This window comes from Eulemur rufifrons, chromosome 14 (genome assembly GCF_041146395.1).
Source record: "Eulemur rufifrons isolate Redbay chromosome 14, OSU_ERuf_1, whole genome shotgun sequence".
Classification (NCBI taxonomy): Eukaryota; Metazoa; Chordata; class Mammalia; order Primates; family Lemuridae; genus Eulemur; species Eulemur rufifrons.
Genome location: NC_090996.1, coordinates 10214759 through 10233597, shown reverse-complemented (window position 1 = coordinate 10233597; position 18839 = coordinate 10214759). Strand labels below are relative to the sequence as shown.

The following is an 18839-nucleotide window of genomic DNA, read 5'->3' as shown; positions in this document are numbered from 1 at the left end:
CAGCAGGTCACCTGTGGGCTGCCCCTATGGGTGAGGAAGCAGGAACCAGCCCCCAGATGCTCTCCACATTGGAGCCTGCCAGGTCACACCTGGGATCCATGGGGTGGGCGTAGGGGCTAAATGTATGGCTGTCCCCTCTACAGAGGAGTAAGGACTCAGGATGGGGAGGGAGGGGCACATGGAACAGCCCAGTGTCCTCCCTGCAGGTTCCTCCCCCTGGTAACGTTCTTCCATTGGAACCTAGAACATGGTGCCCTGCCCCTGACATGGGAACGCAAAGGTAGACTGCTCCCCCCCCTCCCGCCCCCGAGGTTGGGAGAAGCACTCTTGTCCAGCACAGCTGAGGTTCTGCCACTTCCTGTCCCTGGGAGCAACTCAAAGTTACCTGGTCTGCAGGCTGAAATAAATCTTTTCTAGGTAGGGTCAAGGTCAGTGTTGCCAGGGCAACTGACACAGGCCAGTTGTTTGCAGGCTCTTTCTGGTACCCAGCAGGCCAAATTACCTGGCATTGATCACCACCTCACTCCCACCCCCACACCCTCCCCACCCCCAGCCCCCGGCTTGCCCAGATCCCTGCTGCTTCCTACTTTAGCGTTACCCAGCACTCGAGGCTCAATAACACAAAGTGGTTTGGAGCTGGTCTCTGTGACGGCAGCTGTGATTTCACAAGGACTAGGGTGCTTGGAGTGTCCTTGTTGATGGGGAGCAGGAAGGAGAAGGTATGAAGAAGAGACCCTCCTTGAGTAGCTTCACATCAAGCCTAGGGGAGTAAGGCTCCCAGGCCAGGAGCACAGCAGGACACCTGCAGTGTTCTGCTTCTTGAGGTGGCAGCAAGACATCTTTTGTGTCCCTGCTGCTTCACACACTGCCTGTATCAAGGCCCTTGCCCACACAGGGAACTATGGCCTTGAACACAGACCTGTTCGGTGGCCATTTATAGAACCACTGCATACCTGCCTCTCCCTGGCCAACACCCACCACAGGGCAGCTGCTGTGGCTCCCCCCTGCCCCCACCCCCAACCACCTGAGCTGTGCGCCTCTCTGCACCTGGGTGGAGCTTCCGCTGACGAGAGGCATCTGGAGCAGGTCCTAAGGCCTGTCTGCCCACCAATCAGGTACCCATCCCTGTGGTGCTCGTTGGTTCCCTGCATCTCACTCTCACCATGACCTTGGAAGAGGTGTGTGAGGACCCAAGCTCCTTGCACACAGCACACTGGCTTCCTAGTATGCCAGCTCACAAACAGGCCCCTTCCCCAGGAGATGGAGAAGTGTGGGTGGGAAGTTCTGCTCTCCCCTGCTCAGGCTGCCCTGGGCCCTGGACTAGTCTGAGAAAAAGAAGTGGGTTCCCTTGCTTCCATTCTGTTGTTCTATCTTGTCCCTTACCCGAGGGAGCATCTCCCTGAATACCATCTTGAACAAGGGCCACATGGTGCCTCTTCTGTCCTGGACCCTTAGTGTCCCCCTTTAGGAATCCTATTTGCCCGAAGAATGGTATCATCAGGTCTTCTAAGGCCTCACCATGTGTCAAATGCTGGTTTGCCTCACAGAGTGTGGGCCATCACCCACCCCAAGTGAGGTGATGGTCCTTGGATCAGAACTGAGGTGCAAAAATGTCCAATCCCCAACCCCATCTCAAACCTCTCAGGACACAAGGAGCAAAGGGTACCCAGACCTGGAAGTCTGAATTTCTGTGATTACAGCCTTTCCACTGGTGGTGGGGTTGCATTTGGGGGCAGTGGTGGTGAGGAGGGGCTGAGGGCAATGGGGCAGCATGAGGAGATTGCCCCTGAGAAGTGGCCTGTTCCTCGGCAGAATCTCTGGCAGGTATGGCCTATACACAGGAACCAATCCGAAGTTTATCCAAAGACACCTCTATCACCCCAAACTCAGTAAGAAATGGAACCTCCTGCTCAGAAATCAATCCTGCCCAATCCTCAGCCTCCATGGCTCCTACGATTAGCACAAAACCATTCCCGGGCACGAAGGGGGCAGGTGGTGGACGCCTGGGAGGGCTGCTGCTGCAAGGGAGGCCCTGCTTGGCCACCCTCTGATCGGCAGCGCCGTCAGCACGGACACAAATCAGTCACATACGCCTCACACACAGGCTTTCTCAATTCCCCCGACCTGCCCCTGTCGTGGCCCCTAGCCCGCCCCGGGAACAGTCAGGTGACCGGTAGAGACGCCCCCATACTCCCTGCCCCTACAAAGTACTGCGTGCCAGGGGTGGAGGCCGCCTCTCCAAGACTTCCCAAGTTCAACGCGGGCGCCAGGCCGAGTGAGGGTTAACCTCAGGGGGTGGGGATTCCAGGAGCGGCCAGCGGGAGGGAGGGAAGGGAGCCAGCAGCTTCGAACCCCTGAGGCCGTAGCAGCCCAGGGTGTCACGGGCCACCGGGCAGCCACTGGGGCACACGCTGTGCGCAGACCCCTCCAACTTCAAGTTGGGAGCTGGGGAGAGACACTGAGCATCAAGACGGGCCGCAAGCTGCCAGGTCGCTGCTCCACTACCTCGGACCTGCCACCTCAGTCCCACCTCTGCTGGTCTCTCCCCGCGGCTCAGGCCGCTTTATTGCCTTCGGCTCAGGATGAAGCCCGCAGGCGGCGGCCCCATGGCAAGCCCAGAGTCCAAGTGCGCCGACGTGTCCCTCGGCTTGCCGTTGCCCTGGGCCTACCCGGCCGACGTGCGGCTCTGCGGCCACCTGCGGAAGCAGAAGTCCCAGCGCCGCCGCTTCTTCGCCCTGCGCACCGACCCGCCGCGCCTCGAGTGTTATGAGAGCGAGAAGCAGTTCCGCGGCGGCCGAGCGCGGCCCCAGCGCACCGTGAGCCTGGTGGGCGCGTGCACCATCAGCAAGCGCGCAGATGCGCGCCAGCGCCACCTGATCGTCCTGTACACGCGCGACAGCAGCCTGGGCGTGGCGGCGGCCAGCGAAGCGGAGCAGCAGGCGTGGTACAGCGCCCTGCTCGAGGTGCGCGCCGCAGCCGGTGAGGCCAGAGCCCCGGGCTGCAGGGGGCCGGGGGCGGGGGGATCGTGGGTTTGGTTTATCCGTAGCCCAGGTCACCGAAAGTTCAAACAGTAAGCGTTTACGTCTTCAGCTCTCAGGGCAGTGATTCCAACCCCCCGGCCCAGGAGCCCCCTGTGACCAGCCCATTGTCTCCCCAGGTCCTAGCTCCCACGAGGACCTCGGGACCTGGATCCTCTCACCGTTCCAGGACGTCTGGCCCGTGACGCTGCGGCCCAAGGGTCTGGGGCGGACCCGAGGCCTGGGCAGCGGCAGCTACCGCTTGTGCCTGGGTTCGGGGGCCCTGAGCCTGCTGCGGAAGCCCAGGGGCAGGGGCTCCCGGGATACCCAGGCATTACCACCGCCCGCCCTGCGCCTGCCCCTGCTCAGCGTGCGCCGCTGCGGCCACGCAGACTCTTTCTTCTTCCTGGAGCTCGGTCGCTCGGCGCCCACGGGTCCCGGGGAGCTGTGGCTGCAGGCGCCTGACGCTGTGGTGGCCCAAAACATTCACGAGACAGTCCTGGCTGCCATGAAGCGACTCGGGAGCGGTGGGGGCCGTGGCAGGGCTGAACCACTGCCCAGGGATTCCCCAACGATCGCCTCCAGACTCTCTGTTCCCCATCCTTATGAGACTCCGGCCTCCGCGGCCCAATCGAGCAGCCTGAGCCGTCGGGGGTGCCAGGGTGAGAGGCTCAAGCAAGCAATCCTTAGGACCCCGGCGAGACTAGAGGCGGCAGCCTTGTACTCTAAAGGGCTGGATCTGGACGGGGGCTACATAACCATGGGAGCCAGGAGTGACTACGAGCCCATGGGGGGCGGCGAAGCGGGCGGCTACACGCTGATGGCGTCCCCAGGCCTTTGTCTGGCCACAGCCAGCGCCGCTCCGGCTCCCGGCCAGCCTCTCCAGGACTGGGGGGACACTGAATATGTGCCCATGAACCGCTTTCCGCCAGGGTCCTTTTCCTTGAGCTCCCTGCCCCGTTCCTACAAGTCCGGGGCTGGGAAGCCTGGACCTGGGCTCCAGGGCGCCCATCGCGGCACTGGGGGCAGCTGGGGACTGGCGGGGGCTCAGCCCTGTTCCCTGCCGCCATCCGAGCTGGCTGGGAAGTACGTATACATCGAGTATGCGGCCCCAGACTGCGTAGGAATGGCCACTGCCGGGCCAGAGCCCCCCGACGGCCACCTCAACTACGTCGACTTGGACCTGGTACCTCCTCTGGAGGCACGCGGCGACGTCCTCGGGGTCCGCAAGCTCCTCCCGCATAGCTACGCGCGCATCGAGTTCTAGAACCTCTAGGAGGCGCCAGTGAGAAAACCCGGGCAGCCGGCGGATACACGGGGACGAGGGAGGGAAAGCAGGGCAGAGGTGGGAATGCCGCCCCCCACCCCCAAGGGGGAGGGCCCCAAGGCCCAGATGTCCAATCGAACATGTGACCTGCAGAGGCGATGAGCTCCCCCTTCAGGCCGCCGCTCGCTCTGTCTCTTGAGCTGTGGCGCCTAAGGAAACTTGAGGTTTATCAAGAAGTTGACTATGTTTAGGAGAGAACATTCTAGAACCTCCACCCCTCCCCCCACCAAAACAAACCCCCCAAACTATAAATTTCTGGTTTCTCTCAGCTGAAGGCCTGATCCTCTCTATTTTCCTGCAGAGTTCATGCGTGCAGCCGGCTGGATTTGGTGGTGCCACTTTGCCACCAATGACATTTGTGTGGACCTGCCCCTCCCACACACATCTGCAGTGCCTTCCTTGTGTCTCCTCTGAACCAAGAAACTACCCACACCCAGCCCCAGAGCGGAACTCCTGGGGCCCCAGCACAAGAAGGATGGGAGCACCAGGGACCTTAACCACTCATGCCCCCAAAAGTGATGTGTCTCCCCATCCCCCTGTTTGCCTCTCTTAGAATCTGCCACCTGCTCACACAATCCTGCCTTCTCCCAGCCTGGCCGAGTTTGATGGCTCCTTGCTTCCTCCACGTTCAGCAGTGGTACTGCGGACCACCCACTGATTAAAGGTGCTCTGCTTGGTGAGGCTGGAAACGCTTCAGGTCGTGGATTCCGCCACTGTAGAGAGTGGCCAGTGCGGGACGCAAATTTGGGGGAGGGCAGCCAATGCAGTGGGAGAGGAAGAGACCCCATCCCTGTCTCCGTGCCTAACGCTGCCATCAGCCACAGGAGTCTGTTTTGCAAACCAACAGTTTTATTGTCAACAGAACCAACAGCGGGGGCCCACTCTGCCCCCAGGAGAGTTAGGGACAATGTGTGTCTGGGGTCTGTGGGAGAGAGGGGTCAGTGCAGTGAGAACAGCTGGGGCCACCACTAGGGCCTGGCTGGTCAGAGACAGGGTCCCGGGGCCCAGCCAGGGCTGTGGGAGCCACCGAGGAGCTGGGTCTCGGCTCCCCCTGGCTCATCTGCAGCAGGCCGGTGAGGGCGATCAGCTCGGGCCCGCTGAGCCAGGCAGTGGAGCAGCGTGGGGAGGGGCTAGGAAGGACCCAGGGGGACATGACCGGGGGCGGGAGCAGCAGCTTCAGGGAGCCCATCACCTGAGGAAACAGAAGGGAAGCTTTCCTGCCAGGCCCCCGGGGAGGAGACTGCAGTGAGGCCAGCTCCAAAGCTCTCACCTGCTGCGGGGCCTCGGACAGGTACAGGGGAACACGCTGCCCACAGGGCAACAGAGGGTCCGACAGAAAGACATCTTCTCGGCACATCACCGGGAGCCCTGGGGAGGAGAAAGCTCTAGGGAGCAGGCTGGGGCTGCCACCCCAACCCTGTTCCAGCTGGGGTTTGCGCAGCGTGGCTCCCAGCCTGGGGGCACCAGGGTTAGTACCTGCATCCTGCGGCGCCTGCTCTCCATTCTGATGCCCTGTTGCTGGGGTCCTGGGGGTGCGGGGCCTGATGCCCCCGCCCGAGGCTGCCTCATACAGCGGCCAGAAGGAAGGATGACACAGCGTGCGGCCTGAGAAGGAGGCGCCGGACCCACAGCTGGCCCCCTGAGGAGGGACAGGACAGGGTACTGGGGCCTCAGCCCTTCCCAACGCATCCCTGCCCACCCGAGCCAGAGCCACGCGCGCCCCCAACTCACCCACACCAGCTGGGCTCCTGCTTTGGCCTGGTAGTTGGGGTCCCAGGGCGCTAGCAGAGTCGTCCTTGAGGGGGCCACCTCCCAGATCCTCTGGGGGGAAAGGGGAACTGGGGGGACACTTGAAGGGGTTAAAACAAGCTCAGAGGCAGTGAGAGGATCTAGGGGGTGGTTAGAGGCAGCAGGCCCCGTCCTACCTGGGGATCCCGGGGACTGCTCAGGGGCCGCGTCCCGGCGGTGGTGGGGCAGGAGCTGCTCCGTCCGGGTCCAAGACGCACTGAGGGCCCGGGGCTGCGGGCTGGAGGGGGAAGCACTGAGATGCTCCAGTCAGGCGGCCCCACTGCCCCGTCCGAGTATTGCCCGGAGCCCAGGGGCAGGCCAGGGCTGCCTGGTTTGGGGGAGTCTGCCGGACCCATACTGCGGTAGGACAACACGGTCTGCTCCCCCTCCTGTGAGGCGCCGGGCCAAGGCATGGAGGCCCCCCCCATCAGATGTTCCCCTCAGCAGCTCCAGCCGAGCCCCTCACCTGTCCTGTGGGGGTGTTCCTGGCTCCCCTGAGGCTTCCTCTCCAGAGCTCCAGGCCGCGCCCTGGTCACTGCCCTCAGAGAGGCCCGGCACCTCGGGCGCCTCCTCCTCGCCCGCGCCCCACCGCGGAGGCGGCCAGGGCAACATGCCGCGTCAGGGAGTGCAGGGCAGCGCCGCCGTGCCCTCCCCAGCCCGCTCCGCGACCCTCGGCGGCGCAGCCCGGCCGCTGGCGCGAGCACACCCCCAAGGGCCTCGCCGCGACGCCGGCGCCCAGCGCGTCTCCCTGGCCACGTGGCGCGCGCCCCCGCCGGGCTCCCGCGGGCGCCCCCTGGCGGCGGGGCGGAGAGGTCGGCCCGCCGGGTCATCCTCTGCCCGGCAGCCCGCGCAGGGCGCTGCGGAACCAAGCGACCCACGTCCGCGTGACACTCGCGCCCACTCACAGACACATTCACACCTGAGGGCCACTTAGAGAGCTTCCGGCTTCCCTTTATTGCGCTTGACACGACATCCGCTGGGCCTTCCACCCAGAACCTCGGCCGCCCCGGAATGGCCAGCCAGGCAGGCCACGGAGCCTAGGCTCAGGGCCAGGCCCGAGGCCGCCCTCACCAAGTAAGTCCTTGTCAGAGGGCAGAGCCCAGGTGTGTCTTCTGTTTCTGGGGTCCCGGCGGTCGGGCCCTGCGCGCCTAACGCGCTACCCCTAAGGCCGTTCCAGCAGTGCGTGGACGACAGCAGCGATGTGGGGGAGGCCCCTTCCTGGGGCCCCCTCCTCTTCCAGGATGTGGTGGGGCTGGCACAGGGACTCCTGGGGGGAGGGGCCCGGGTTAATTTCCCCCTTGTCACCCACTCTGCTCAGCTTCCCTGCCCTGGCAAGGTGTAGGAGTCAAAGGTCAGGGGCATCCTGGGCAGACACTGTGCACCCAGGACTTGGGGACAATGAAATGCAAGGAAGCTGCCAGCAGATAACAGAAGGGAGATGACACAGGGGTCCAGGCTCAGGGGGCAGGAGAGGCCTGTCATCCCCAGAGGGAAATGTTGGAGCAGGCAGGCTGACACACAGAGGTCCGCCAGGGCCACTGCCAGGGCCAGCGACGGGAGCAGACACAAACACACACACAGGCGGCCACAGTCTGTACAGTTTATACATAGAGACAGGAACCCAGCCTGGGCCCTGCATCACTACAAATATAGAGTTCTCTCTACAAAATAGAGATAATTTAGCCCCCCAGGGCAGCGGGGGGGGGGGGGGGGGAGAGGAGGTCACAGAGTAAGGGAGAGAGTCAAGGCTCCTGGCACCCCTCTGGGGAAACAAGGGCAGGGGCCGGAGCATGAAAGCCCCATCAGCACTGCAAGGGTGGGGACCACTGGGGGCTGGAGGAGGGAGGCCAGAGGCTGGGGGCCCAGGGTCTGGGGGCACCAGAGTGGGGCCTCTGAGGTCAGTGTCTGTGAAGGGGGTACACTAGTGTCTTTGGTAGGGGCTGAAGGCACCACCGGTGGGGGTGGGGTTGAGCAGGAGTCTTATAAATAGAAAGGGGGGAGGAGGAGGGTGGGGGAGGGGTGACTTCGGGTCCTAGGAACCCAGGAGCCGAGTGTAGATGACATAGAGCAGCAGCATGAGGACCACGTAGAAGAAGATGAAGCCGCGCAGACCAGAGGGGGGCCAGAGGGGCGGGGGGGCCTTGCCCCCCACCCGCTTCACAGCCTCCAGTATGGTCCGCAGCCCCTGGGCGGTGCCCTGGAGGAGATCCGAGGGCGAGCACAGGTCAGCCTGGGGAGGGAGAGTAGGGCAGATGGACAAGGACAAAGGACAGACGTCAACAGCAGCAGCAAGACAATCTTTCCCACCCCCTGCCCTCACATGCCAAGGCCAGAGCCACGCCAACGTGCAGGCATGCAGGGCAGGGGACATGCAGGGCAGGGGACATGCAGGGCGGGGGCACGAGGACATGCTTATTTCTGGGAGCAGACCCCTGTGAGGGGAACCCCACCATCCATGCAAAGTGCTCGGCTCAGCCCAGGATGCTGCCACTCTTTAGAGAACAGCCCCCATACCTCAGGCACCCCCATTTTTCGACAAGCTTCTAAGAAACTCTCCACATTCTTCCGAGACTTGAGGGCACTGAGTTTTGGCTGGGGGTGGGTAAGAAAAGAGGGTAAAGGGAGAGGCCACAGGCAACCCCTGTTCTGTCCCCTACTTCCTGCCCTGGCCCCTACTGACCACGGCAGGTGAGGGCACGTGAATGAAGGGCACAGCGCGGGGCCGCAGCTGGTTGGCCAGCTGACAGAGGATGACCCCATTGGCCAGAGCCTCGGCCAGGTCCTCAGGCAGGGGCCGCTGCAGCTGTGACTCGAGGACCTGGGAGGCAGGGGAGACAAAGGAGCAGGTCAGAGATAGGAAGGAACTCATGCCTGCCCCTTTCTGTCCTCAGGGTAAGTACCAGGGGACAAAGAGGACGTTGAGGGAGGCCTGGGTCCTGAGGAAGGAAAACCAAGGAGGTGCCAGGTGGAGCCCAGGCCCTGCCCACACGGATCCCACCTCTGCTTACCTGGCGCAGCTGAGCCATTAATTCCTTCTCGTCCGGAACCTGGGGGGATCGCCGAGGCCTCAGGACAGAGTCTGGCGAGGAAGGGCCTAGGAGGAGAGGGGAGCACGTGGCTGTCTCCACTACTCACCGTGGACTTCGTGGCTGGGTCCCAGTGGTTTGACACCCACACCACTGTCTCCCTGCTTGCGGGCTTTTCAACACAACAGATTCAGAGAAATCCCAGGCCAGAAGGGTGACACAGCCCGGCAGTTAGTCCTGGTTAGGGCTGGGTCAGTGCTGGAAAGGTGGGGAGACCCACCTGAGCCACTCTGAGAGGAGGAACGGAAGAGGAAGCTGTTTGGTCTCTGAATGGAGCCGAGCGGCCGGGGAGCAGGTGCTGTCGCTGAGGGCCAGAGCCAGGGACAGGGACAGGGCATGTGAAAGAGACATCCACTCCATATCCCACTCTTCCCTCAGGCCACCAGGTCCCAACCAGCCCCTCACCTACACAGCCTCCCATTCTCTTCCCAAAGCCCTGTCCCACCTGGTCCAGCTATAGGAAGGGGCTCCTGGGAGGCAGAGGCAGGGGAGGGGGTTCCCTGTCCCCCTGTGGCTCCCAGTTGGGTGGCATTGGACTTTGGTGTGCCGCTAAGGAGAGACAGAAGAGAATTAGAGAGGATGGTTGGGAAGGAGGTGCAGGAAGAAGACTCCGGAGGAAACCTACTTGTAGGTGGCTTGAGTGGACAAGGCGACAGCTCCTCCCCCAGCAGTCCTGGTCCCCAGCTTCAGGAAACTGCAACAGCGAGGAGAGGTGGAGTCAGCGTGCCCTTCAGGGCCACCAACTCTGGAGCAAAGCACTCAGGAGGGGCTCGTTTCCATCCATTTCCAGGTCCCACCATCCAGCAACAGCCCCAGCGGAGCCTGTGCCCACACCTGTCCTTCCTGGGGGCGCCCCACGCCCCGCTCTGCTGCTGCTGCTGCTGCTGCCGCCGCTCCCGCTCCTGCCACAGCTGCAAGGTGTCTGGGCGCCGACGTTCCTCCCCTGCTGGCTCCTCCCGCCTAAGGGGCCAAGACAGGAGAGCGGTAGGCCCTGGGGTCGGGGAAGGAGAGAGGTGCAGGAGGCCGGGAGGACGGGCAGTGGTGCTGGCGCAGGGGGCTCTGGGGTACCTGCTGCTTGGTGCCCTCTCCCCATCCCCTGCCACAGGGCTTAGTTCGGGTGGCCGCTGCTCCTGAAGAGAGAACAGCAGAGAGGCTGAGGAGGCCTGTGCCCTCACCCCTGCACTATCTCCTCCCTCCAGCTCCCCCTCTCCTGGCAGAGACACGGCTGGACCCTCACCTCAGCAGCACCTCGCTCTTCGTCCTCTCCAGGGACGTGGCTGTCAATGAAGTCGATCTGCTCAGGGTCTCCGTCAGCTGGAGAGGCCGGGGCATGTCAGCAGGCAGGGGGCCCTCAGGCTTTCGCCCACCACTCCCCTCCCTGGCTGACTCCGCTACTCACCAGCGCCATCCTCCCTCCTTTCTCTGGGCCCCCGAGGCTCCCGGGCCAGCTCTGAGATCCGGAATGACAGCTCCGAAAACTCATCCGTTGACTGTAAGGGCAGAGATGCCGAGATGGGACACAGCCTCTCTGCAGGGCTGGGGCTTGCAGGGGTTCAGGGCCTACACGGTCCTGTGTGGGACTGAGATTGGGGTCTGTTGCTGAGCCAGCCCTTCCCCAGAATACTGGGGAGCAGGAAGGAAGAGAACACAGCTCCAGCCACCGTCTGACACTCTGGGATTTGGAGGTACCAAGCAAAGGGTCCCCAGCTCAGAGGTTCTCTCCCAGGACTGACACCCCCAATCTCTTGGAAAGGAGACCCTTACCTCATTTCCAGACCACCTCTTGCTGCCACTGTCAACGCTGTGGAAGCCCGAGTCCAGCCCGCCATCGTACCGACGTCCCGGAAATAAATCCTCAGCAGGGCTGGGGCCAGCCAAGGAGGTCTGGTCAGTCCTATGCTGGGCAGCAACTCCCTCATCCTCCCTCCAGAAACCAAGGTCCTTGGTGCCAGGAAGGGGAATTAAGTATCCAGGTGCTTCTTCCGTTACACCTAGGACTTACCAGGGACTGAAACTCGGGGGCCGAGAAGGAGCCAGGTCCCCTAGTGCAGACCCGCGCTGCCCAGCCTCTGTCGACAAGTACTTGAAGATGTGAAGTTTCCCCTTCAGGCAGATCTGCGTGTGAGGAGGCACACACGTGGGAGTGAGGGGAGGGAGGGCGGCTCCCCAGATCCTGCTCGGCTACCGAAGGGATCACCCTCACTCCTGCCCAGCCTCATCCCTGTCCCCTGGTCCACCCAGGCCCGCGCCTCACCTGGGCAGGCGGGCTCTGCAGGGGGTTGCTGTCCAGCAGAATGACCTGCAGGTGCCTGAGGCGGCAGAAGGAGACCGGGATGCGGGAGACACGGTTACAGGAGAAATCCAGGCGGACAAGAGGAAGGTCCCCCAGCTCTGGGGTGGGTGAGGGAAGAGTCAGGAGCGTGCCCAAGGAGGGGCCCTGTGCTCACCTCCTCACCCTCTGCTCTGGCCAGACGGTCACCCCTCGGCCCATCACAGTCTCTCCCCAGGGTGGCTCGGGTCATTCTCTAGGAACAACCTCTCTGCTCCTCTCTCCGCTCAGATCCAGTCTACCTTCTGAGCTGCGCCTCCTGAGAAGGGCCCCTGGACTTCAGCTCCTGCTCGGCCCACGCGCGTCCTTCCTCATTCCTCACTTTCCCACCCTACGCTTCAACCAATCCTTCCTTCTCACGTGGCAGCACAAGACACAAACCAAACCGTGATACCCACTGCTCAAACACCTCCCACGACCTCCCTGGCTGCTGAGGTTGGGTGGGTTGTGCCCAGCCAAGGACCACCCAGTCCCATCTGCCCTGTACTCGCCCAGCCCTGCATCCTCAGCGAGGCTCTGCCTGCCCACAGGGAGGGGTGCCTTTGACCAATTCTCAAAAAGGCACAGTCTGGATTCGTGGTGGCTTTAGACACAATAAAAGTCACAGCTCCTTAGCCCAGCGTGGTCAAGGTCTGAATAAAAGAATATCTGGTGCTGCTCACGTTTCCCACCTCAATGACCACCCCTCCAGTCCCTCAGCTTCTGGGCCTTTCCAAGTGCTGTTTGCTCAGCTGGGAGAACTCCATTTTCCTGTCCATGCATCTTGTGAGGTTCAGCTTAAACGTCACCTCCTCTGTGAATCTTTCCAGGTTCACAGAATTCATTGCTCCTGCCTCAGTGTCCCCAGGGCATTTTGCTTGGATCTCTTTTTATGGCCCACAAAGAGCCTTGACTAAATGCTTATTTATACCCCTCCTGCCGTGGGAGGAAAAGGGCAGATGCAGAAAGGGCTTGAGGAGAGGCAGAAAAAACAATGACCACCTGACTCCTCTCTTATTCTTCAAACCAAGTTCAACCCCCTCAAGCCCATGACCCCCTTTTTTTTTTTTAAATAGGGTCTTGCTCTGTCACCCAGGCTGGGGTGCAGTGGCATCATCATAGCTCATTGCAACCTCCAACTCCCAGGCTCAAGTGATCCTCCTGCCTCAGCCTTCCGAGTAGCTGGGACTGCAGGTGCACACCACCATGCCTGGCTAATTATTTTATTTTTTGTAGAGTCAAGGTCTTGCTATGTTGCCCAGGCTGGTCTCAAACTCCTGGCCTCAAGTGATCCTCTTGCCTTGGCCTCCCAAAGTGCTGGTATTACAGGCGTGAGCCACCTCGCCTAGCCTACAAGTTCAGTCTCTTCCAGGGGTGGGGAACCTACAGCCTTGGGGCCACATGTGGCCTTCTGGATCCTTGAGTGTGGCCTTTTGACAGAATCCAAATTTTACAGAATAAAGGGATTTGTTCTGTGAAGTTTGGATTCGGTCGAGGGGCCACACAGGCCCTTCCTGCCTAGGCTTGGCCTGCCTTTCTAGCCACATTCCAGCTGGACTGTGTTCCCTCCCACCTCCACACTTTGCACGTGGTGGCTCCTCTGCCTGGATACAGAAGGCTGGCGACATCTCCTTCAAAGGCCGGCTCCTGCTGCGCCTGCACCCACACCTCCAGGTCAAGTTTTCCCCAGGTTCCCCGGGCAGAGCCAGTGCTGCCTCCCCTCCAGCTCTCAGGGCTCTTTAAGTATCCCTCCCTAGCACTTCCCTCTGAATGTCTCTCTCTCCCTATTAAGCCATTAAATCCTTAGGTGATGGCCCCAGACCTTAGTCACACCACCCACATCTACCTGTGGTAGCCACCTAAAACACAGGAAGCACACACACGAAAACTAAAACACAGGAAGCACACGCACAAAAACTGAAACACAGGAAGCACATGCACAAAAAAACAACACCGGCTGAATAAAAGAAGTTGTGCCGACTTTGGAGCAGAGGCTATCAAATGTTGATGCGTCTCAATTAGCTTCTTAAATGGGACTGCCTGGGCTCCAGCATGTAGCCCCAGAATCTCTGGGGAGGAGGCAAAGGGCACTAGCTGACTCAGGTGTTTAAGGGCTCCTGCTGGAGTGAGGGGTGACCCTCGTGACCATGAAGGCCGCTTACAACCTTGAGATTCTACCTGGAGCCGATGCACTCACCTGCTCCCCTTTTTATGCCAGTTTCCACATTTCTAAAATAGAGCTAAAATCCACGTCTTGCCAGCCTCAGACGGTCACTATGGTCAAGATCAAATATGATCATTTACAGTTTGTTTTATATACTGCAAAACCCTGGGCAACTAAGGCAAGATTCTTCTTTGAAGGTTCCTTGCCTGTGACTTCCTCAAGGTAGAGACATTATTTTTGACTGAATGGTTGTGTCCCCCCAAAACTCATGTTGAAACCCTAACCCCCAAGTGATGGTATCAGGAGGTGAGGCCTTTGGGAGGTAACTTGGGTTATGAGAGTGGAATCCTTATGAATGAGATTAGTGCCCTTATGAAAAAGAACCCAGAGACTGTCTCTGCTCTCTGCCAGGTGAGGATATGACGAGAAGTCAGCAGTCTGCAACCCAGAAGAGAGCCCTGACTAGGACCCAACCACAGTAGCACCCTGGTCTTTGACTTCCAGCCTCCAGAATTGTGAGAAGTAAATTCCTGTTGTTTATGAGCCACTCGGTCTATGGTATTTTTGTTACAGCAGCCTAAGCTAAGACACATACACATACACCTCCCCTCCAGTTCTTCATCTTTCTCACCATCAGGCAAGGTGCTGAGCTGGTTCCTCCGGACGTTGAGATCCCGCAGGGAGGAGAGGCTGCACAGCTCCGTGGGGAGGGACTGCAACTCATTGCTGCTCACATCCTGAAATTGGGAAAGCAGGTCCTCATGAGACCAGGATCATCAGAAACTGCCCCCCTGCCTCTGGCCACCTGCCTTTAGTCCAGTCTTTCCCCAGCTTCCACCCAGAAGGTCCCTGGTGCCAGGTTCAATGTTCCCTCTTTTTGCCCCATTTCCCATCCTCACAAGCTGTCGCAGGCTTCCCAAGGCGCCGATGTCAGGAGGCAGCGCTCCCAGCTTGTTGTTGCTAACAATGAGCACCCGCAGGGGCAGCTGGCAGATGTAGGGTGGCAGCGACGACAGCTGGTTTCGGCTGTGGAAGGGAGAAAGGCAGTGGGCTGGCTCTCCAGGCATGGCATCCCAGCACTACTCTCCTCTCAGGGCCACCGGGAGGGTCACTCCAGGTAGTGTGTATTGGTACTTGAGGTGACAAGGACAAGCCCCCCACTCTCCCCTGGCTCTGCCTCCCTACCTGAGGTTGAGGTAGGTGAGGGCTGTGAGATTCCCCAAGGCTGGGTTCAGGCATCTCAGACAGTTGTGGTAGAGGCTCAGGCCCTCCAGGGACACCAGCTGGCATGCTGCCTCGGGCACCTCGGGAAACCGGTTCCGGGACAGGTCTAGGAGAAGCAAGTGTCAGAGGAGAGTTGTGGAAAGGCCCAGCCCTAGACAGGAGGACCTTGAATTCCCCTGAGCCAGCTGCCCAGCTCCCTACCCCAGCAGATCTAAAGAATCAGGCCTATAAACCTGGGCTCCCGGCAGAGATAACAAAGCCTTCTGCAAACTGGAGCACGTTCCCAGCATGACCAGAATGGCAAAGGGAAGGCAAAGGCCTTAGAGTTACTGGGCTGGAGAAACCAAGACTTGGGTGGAGGGGATACCATGAACGCCATTTTCAAATCCACAAATGAAGAGCTATCCCAGAAGAGTGGCTAGATTCTATACCTCTTGTGGTTCCTGTTGTTCTGAGATGCCAGGAGAGGTGGAAGGCAAAAGGTCATAGGAGAAGGTCAGTGCTCACAAGAGAACAGCAAGGTGATAGGCTGGGAGGCTCCAGGAGAGAATATGGAAAACCCCTGGGGAAGACAACTGGGAAAGCCCAACCCTCGTCAAAGGCCCTTCCTCTCTACCTCAACTTGTTATCAACACAGGAGAGGAACCACGGTCACGACATCCTGGCTCTAGAGATTAAATAAGGCCCCTGACATTGGACAAGTTTTTCACCAGCCCCTATGACCAGCAAGCCAGGTGCAATGGACTATGACATTACAGATCCCCAAGGACTGGGAGGGAAGGCAGGAAGACCAAGTTGGAGATGGGAGCTGGCGTCCTCAGGTCCCTCCCATTTGGGCTCCCCTGTGCCGGGGCTGGCCTCCTTCCCTCCCTCTTCCAGCCCCATCGGCCTTCCTCTGCTTCCTCTCTTGTTGGCCCAGACCTCGAGAGATCAGCACCTTTGGGTGCATCTTGGGCACGGAGAGGAGAAGATGGAAAGGAGGGCAGAGTCTATTACCACCCCCTTATCTCGAGCAGTGGCTGGCTACCCCAATGCCAGCAGACGGGCCTCAGGATTCCCCCAATCCAGAGACACTGACTGCTTGGACCTCCAGAAGCCTGCGTTTCTGTTTCCTCAGCTCAGCCTTTACTGGGAGGGGCCCAGGGCTTGCTGGGGGAAGTCACAGGCAACAGACCTTGGGAGAGCTTCTTCAAAGGCCTTCCTCAGGGAGGGGCAAGCAAAAGTTGAGAAGGAGGGGAAGCTGGGGTATATCCCCCAAGGAAATGAGTCTTGTGACAGGAAATGAAGGAGAAACACTCTGTCAGGTTCTGTCTCTGGTAGGCTCTGTGTTTACCAGGGTAGATGACAGCCTAGTGCTCCAGGAATCACTCTCTCTTCCTCTGTGCCCAACCCTGGTGCACACAGACAGAAGCCCTGGCACGGGAGATGACAGTTCCGGAGGGAGTGGAAGGACTGCATCTGGTCCTGCCACCCTCGCCCTCCACATGCCCGCTTTCTCTACGTCCACAAATGTGTGTGTGTGTGTGTGTGCATGTGTATGAAGGGGGTGGAGACCAAGCTCTGATGGAGTAGCGGGGACAAAAGCTAGGAGTGGAAGGGACCCAGGCTGGAGGAGGCAGGGCACAGGGGGCACAGGATGTGGTGTGTGAGAGAATGAACCACACTTCTCCTTTGCTAGAGCAGCCCCTCCCCCCACCTCAGGATTCTTCCTACTATCAGCCCCCCTGGGAAGGAGTCCAAGGGACATCAGGGACCTGAGCCATAGGAAACATGCAGGGAAGACACTCAGAAAGAGCTCAGAAAGCAGGAGCAGCAGGTTCAAACTGATTCGGACAGCAGAGCACTGAGGCTTTCAGTCTGGTTTGGATGGCAAGGAGATGTGGAGGGCAGGGTATGGGCAACTGTATGTTTTTGTCACTTCCCCTTTCTGCCCCAGGATATGAGCACCCTGCTTGGGCACAGAGGAAAGGGTTCTGGGCAAGATAGACCCTACCTGGTCTAGAACCTGGGTCTGGAAAGGACTGAGAGCACAGAGGGGTTCTCAGGAAGCTGGGATGTTCCCAGTTCACACAAGCAAACTCACAGGAGCACTGGCTGCACCCTGAGCCGGAATGTGCTGGGGGAGGAGGGCGGGAGTGGGTAGGAGCTGGGAGGGGCCGAGGAGTTCTGGGTAGTTTTCCCCAAGAGTCCACTCACTGAGACAGAGCCCTAAGGAAGTAAGGAATAACATTTGGTCTTTGTCAAAAAACAAGCAAGGGGGAGGGGAAAGGGAACAGACAGCGAGTGTCACACAGCTGCCGAGGTCAATCTGGAGCTGGGGGTTAGGTGGGGGGTGGGCAGGGACTGAGAGGGATGGGAATGGCTCCTGGGGCTCAACCATTCCCTGAACTCACTCATCGAGTACTAGGCAAGACAAGTGGCAGTGCTTAAACTGGCTCTCCCCAGAACAACAGGGGAGAGAGACAGTGTCTGTGCCAGCCTGAGTGTGCAGATGAGCAGGCACCTGCTTGAGGAGAAATGTGCCCCTTCATCCAGCCCTTGTCCCCAGCCCCAGGATGAGAGGAGGAGGAGTCCCTCTCACCCACCAGCCTGGGTTGGGGTGGGGCTTGGGGAATGTGGTGCTCCTCCCTTCTCCTGATCCCCACCCCCCAGCTGCCAGCCCAAGGTCACAGGCTGCCTCCTGAGCAGCTGAGGCCTGACTCACCTGTCATAAAGGAGTGCCCCCCCCCACACCATGTCAAAACACCAGGGTGGAGAGAGCACGATTAGAGGGATCCTGTGAGTGGGGGAGTGGAAGGATAGTGGCCATCTCTCCAGCACTCCCAGCTAAGAGATAAGATTTCCTTCCTTTCAGTAGCTGCCTCCAGTCCCTCCCCTGAGGGAAAGTAGAAACTAAAATGGGAATTCTAGAGTCCCTATGAGGTCACAGGCTCAACAGTGACCTCACACATGCAAGAAGGAGGAGGAGTCTCAGATAAGGGGGTCAGGGATAATAGATAATAGGCAAGAGCTCAGGGAGAAAAGTGTTAGGGGAGGTAGACTTGCTTCTTTCCCAAAGGCTGGCTGGGTGAAGAGTGGAGCGGGCCAGCGACCTTAGCGGGTGGGACAACGGCAAAGTAAGCAGAAACATCAGGTGTGAGGAGGAATCCATGGGAAGGGGGTACCTGGGGCTGCTCAGATCTCGGTGGAACGGGGGAAGGAGTTGGAGACAAGGAGGAGGGAGAGAACTGAGTGGTGAGAGGAGCTCGTGGGGGCTGCTTTATGGACCGATCAGAGCTGAGGGTGAAGAGATCATGCAAATGAGCCAACCAGGTGAGAGGTGGGACCATTCCACAGGTGTGCAGATATGCAAATAAGGAGAAGGGGGAGAATCTCTCACAACGCTCGGCCAGAGACGCTGGGCGTTCTGTGTAAACCAGAAGTGCGTTCATTGTCTAGGGGTTCTTAAAGCAGGGAGGGGGTGGTCGCAGGCCTATGCCAATCAGGAGGGGCCAGAAGCCCGACGGCCAGGTGAGGGGCGGGCCAGACTCCCGGGCTGGGCGGGGAACAAACGGGGGCGGGTCTATGCAAATGAGGGTCCCGGTCGGGCCCGGGTTGGGCGCACTCACCAGCCTGGGTGATGTCTGACAGGTCGTAGCTGCGGGCCGCGCCCCGGGGGAAGTGCTTCAAGCGCCGGTTAGACAGGTTCAGGGTTCCGGTGGCCACGGCCTCCTCTAGGGCCCGTTCTGCACTGCGGCTCCCGGGCAGACCCGGAGACCCTGGCACGGAGGTCGTGGCCGCCGCCTCCTCACTCCCGGCGGCGAGAGGAGCTGCTACCGCCGCCGCCATCCGCTCCCGGCGGCTACCGCTGCCTGACTGACGGGACCGGCCGTCCCTCCTTCCCCCTCCCCCTCCTTGGAGCCGCCGTAGTCGCCTCACGGGGGAG

General features: G+C 60.3%; 3 protein-coding genes across 4 annotated transcripts; 1 reads left to right on the top strand and 2 right to left on the bottom strand.

Moving 5' to 3' along the window:
• The first annotated feature begins 2582 nt into the window (after positions 1 to 2582).
• LOC138394606 (insulin receptor substrate 1-like) lies at positions 2583 to 4284 on the top strand. Its single transcript, XM_069486764.1, has 2 exons — positions 2583 to 2997; positions 3158 to 4284. Exons 1-2 carry the CDS (start codon positions 2583 to 2585, stop codon positions 4282 to 4284), a joined length of 1542 nt encoding a protein of 513 aa, XP_069342865.1.
• Positions 4285 to 5242: 958 nt separating this feature from the next.
• Positions 5243 to 6958, bottom strand: SAP25 (Sin3A associated protein 25). Its single transcript, XM_069486761.1, has 6 exons — positions 6599 to 6958; positions 6270 to 6370; positions 6076 to 6182; positions 5821 to 5983; positions 5615 to 5712; positions 5243 to 5536 (listed from the first exon to the last, which is right to left on the bottom strand). The coding sequence occupies exons 1-6, from the start codon at positions 6742 to 6744 to the stop codon at positions 5243 to 5245; spliced, it is 909 nt and encodes a 302-aa protein (XP_069342862.1). The 5' UTR covers positions 6745 to 6958.
• Positions 6959 to 7046: 88 nt separating this feature from the next.
• Positions 7047 to 18771, bottom strand: LRCH4 (leucine rich repeats and calponin homology domain containing 4). 2 transcript variants are annotated; one of them, XM_069486445.1, is made up of 18 exons: positions 18523 to 18771; positions 14876 to 15020; positions 14590 to 14716; positions 14322 to 14427; positions 11473 to 11609; positions 11221 to 11333; positions 10983 to 11082; positions 10618 to 10708; positions 10456 to 10532; positions 10287 to 10348; positions 10053 to 10178; positions 9844 to 9912; positions 9664 to 9767; positions 9439 to 9522; positions 9141 to 9226; positions 8813 to 8950; positions 8647 to 8724; positions 7047 to 8362 (listed from the first exon to the last, which is right to left on the bottom strand). In XM_069486445.1, exons 1-18 carry the CDS (start codon positions 18740 to 18742, stop codon positions 8165 to 8167), a joined length of 2061 nt encoding a protein of 686 aa, XP_069342546.1. In that variant the 5' UTR covers positions 18743 to 18771; the 3' UTR covers positions 7047 to 8164. The 2 variants fall into 2 exon arrangements, with proteins under 2 accessions (XP_069342546.1, XP_069342547.1); XM_069486446.1 differs by having other exon boundaries at positions 7047 to 7399.
• Between the last annotated feature and the right edge of the window lie 68 nt (positions 18772 to 18839).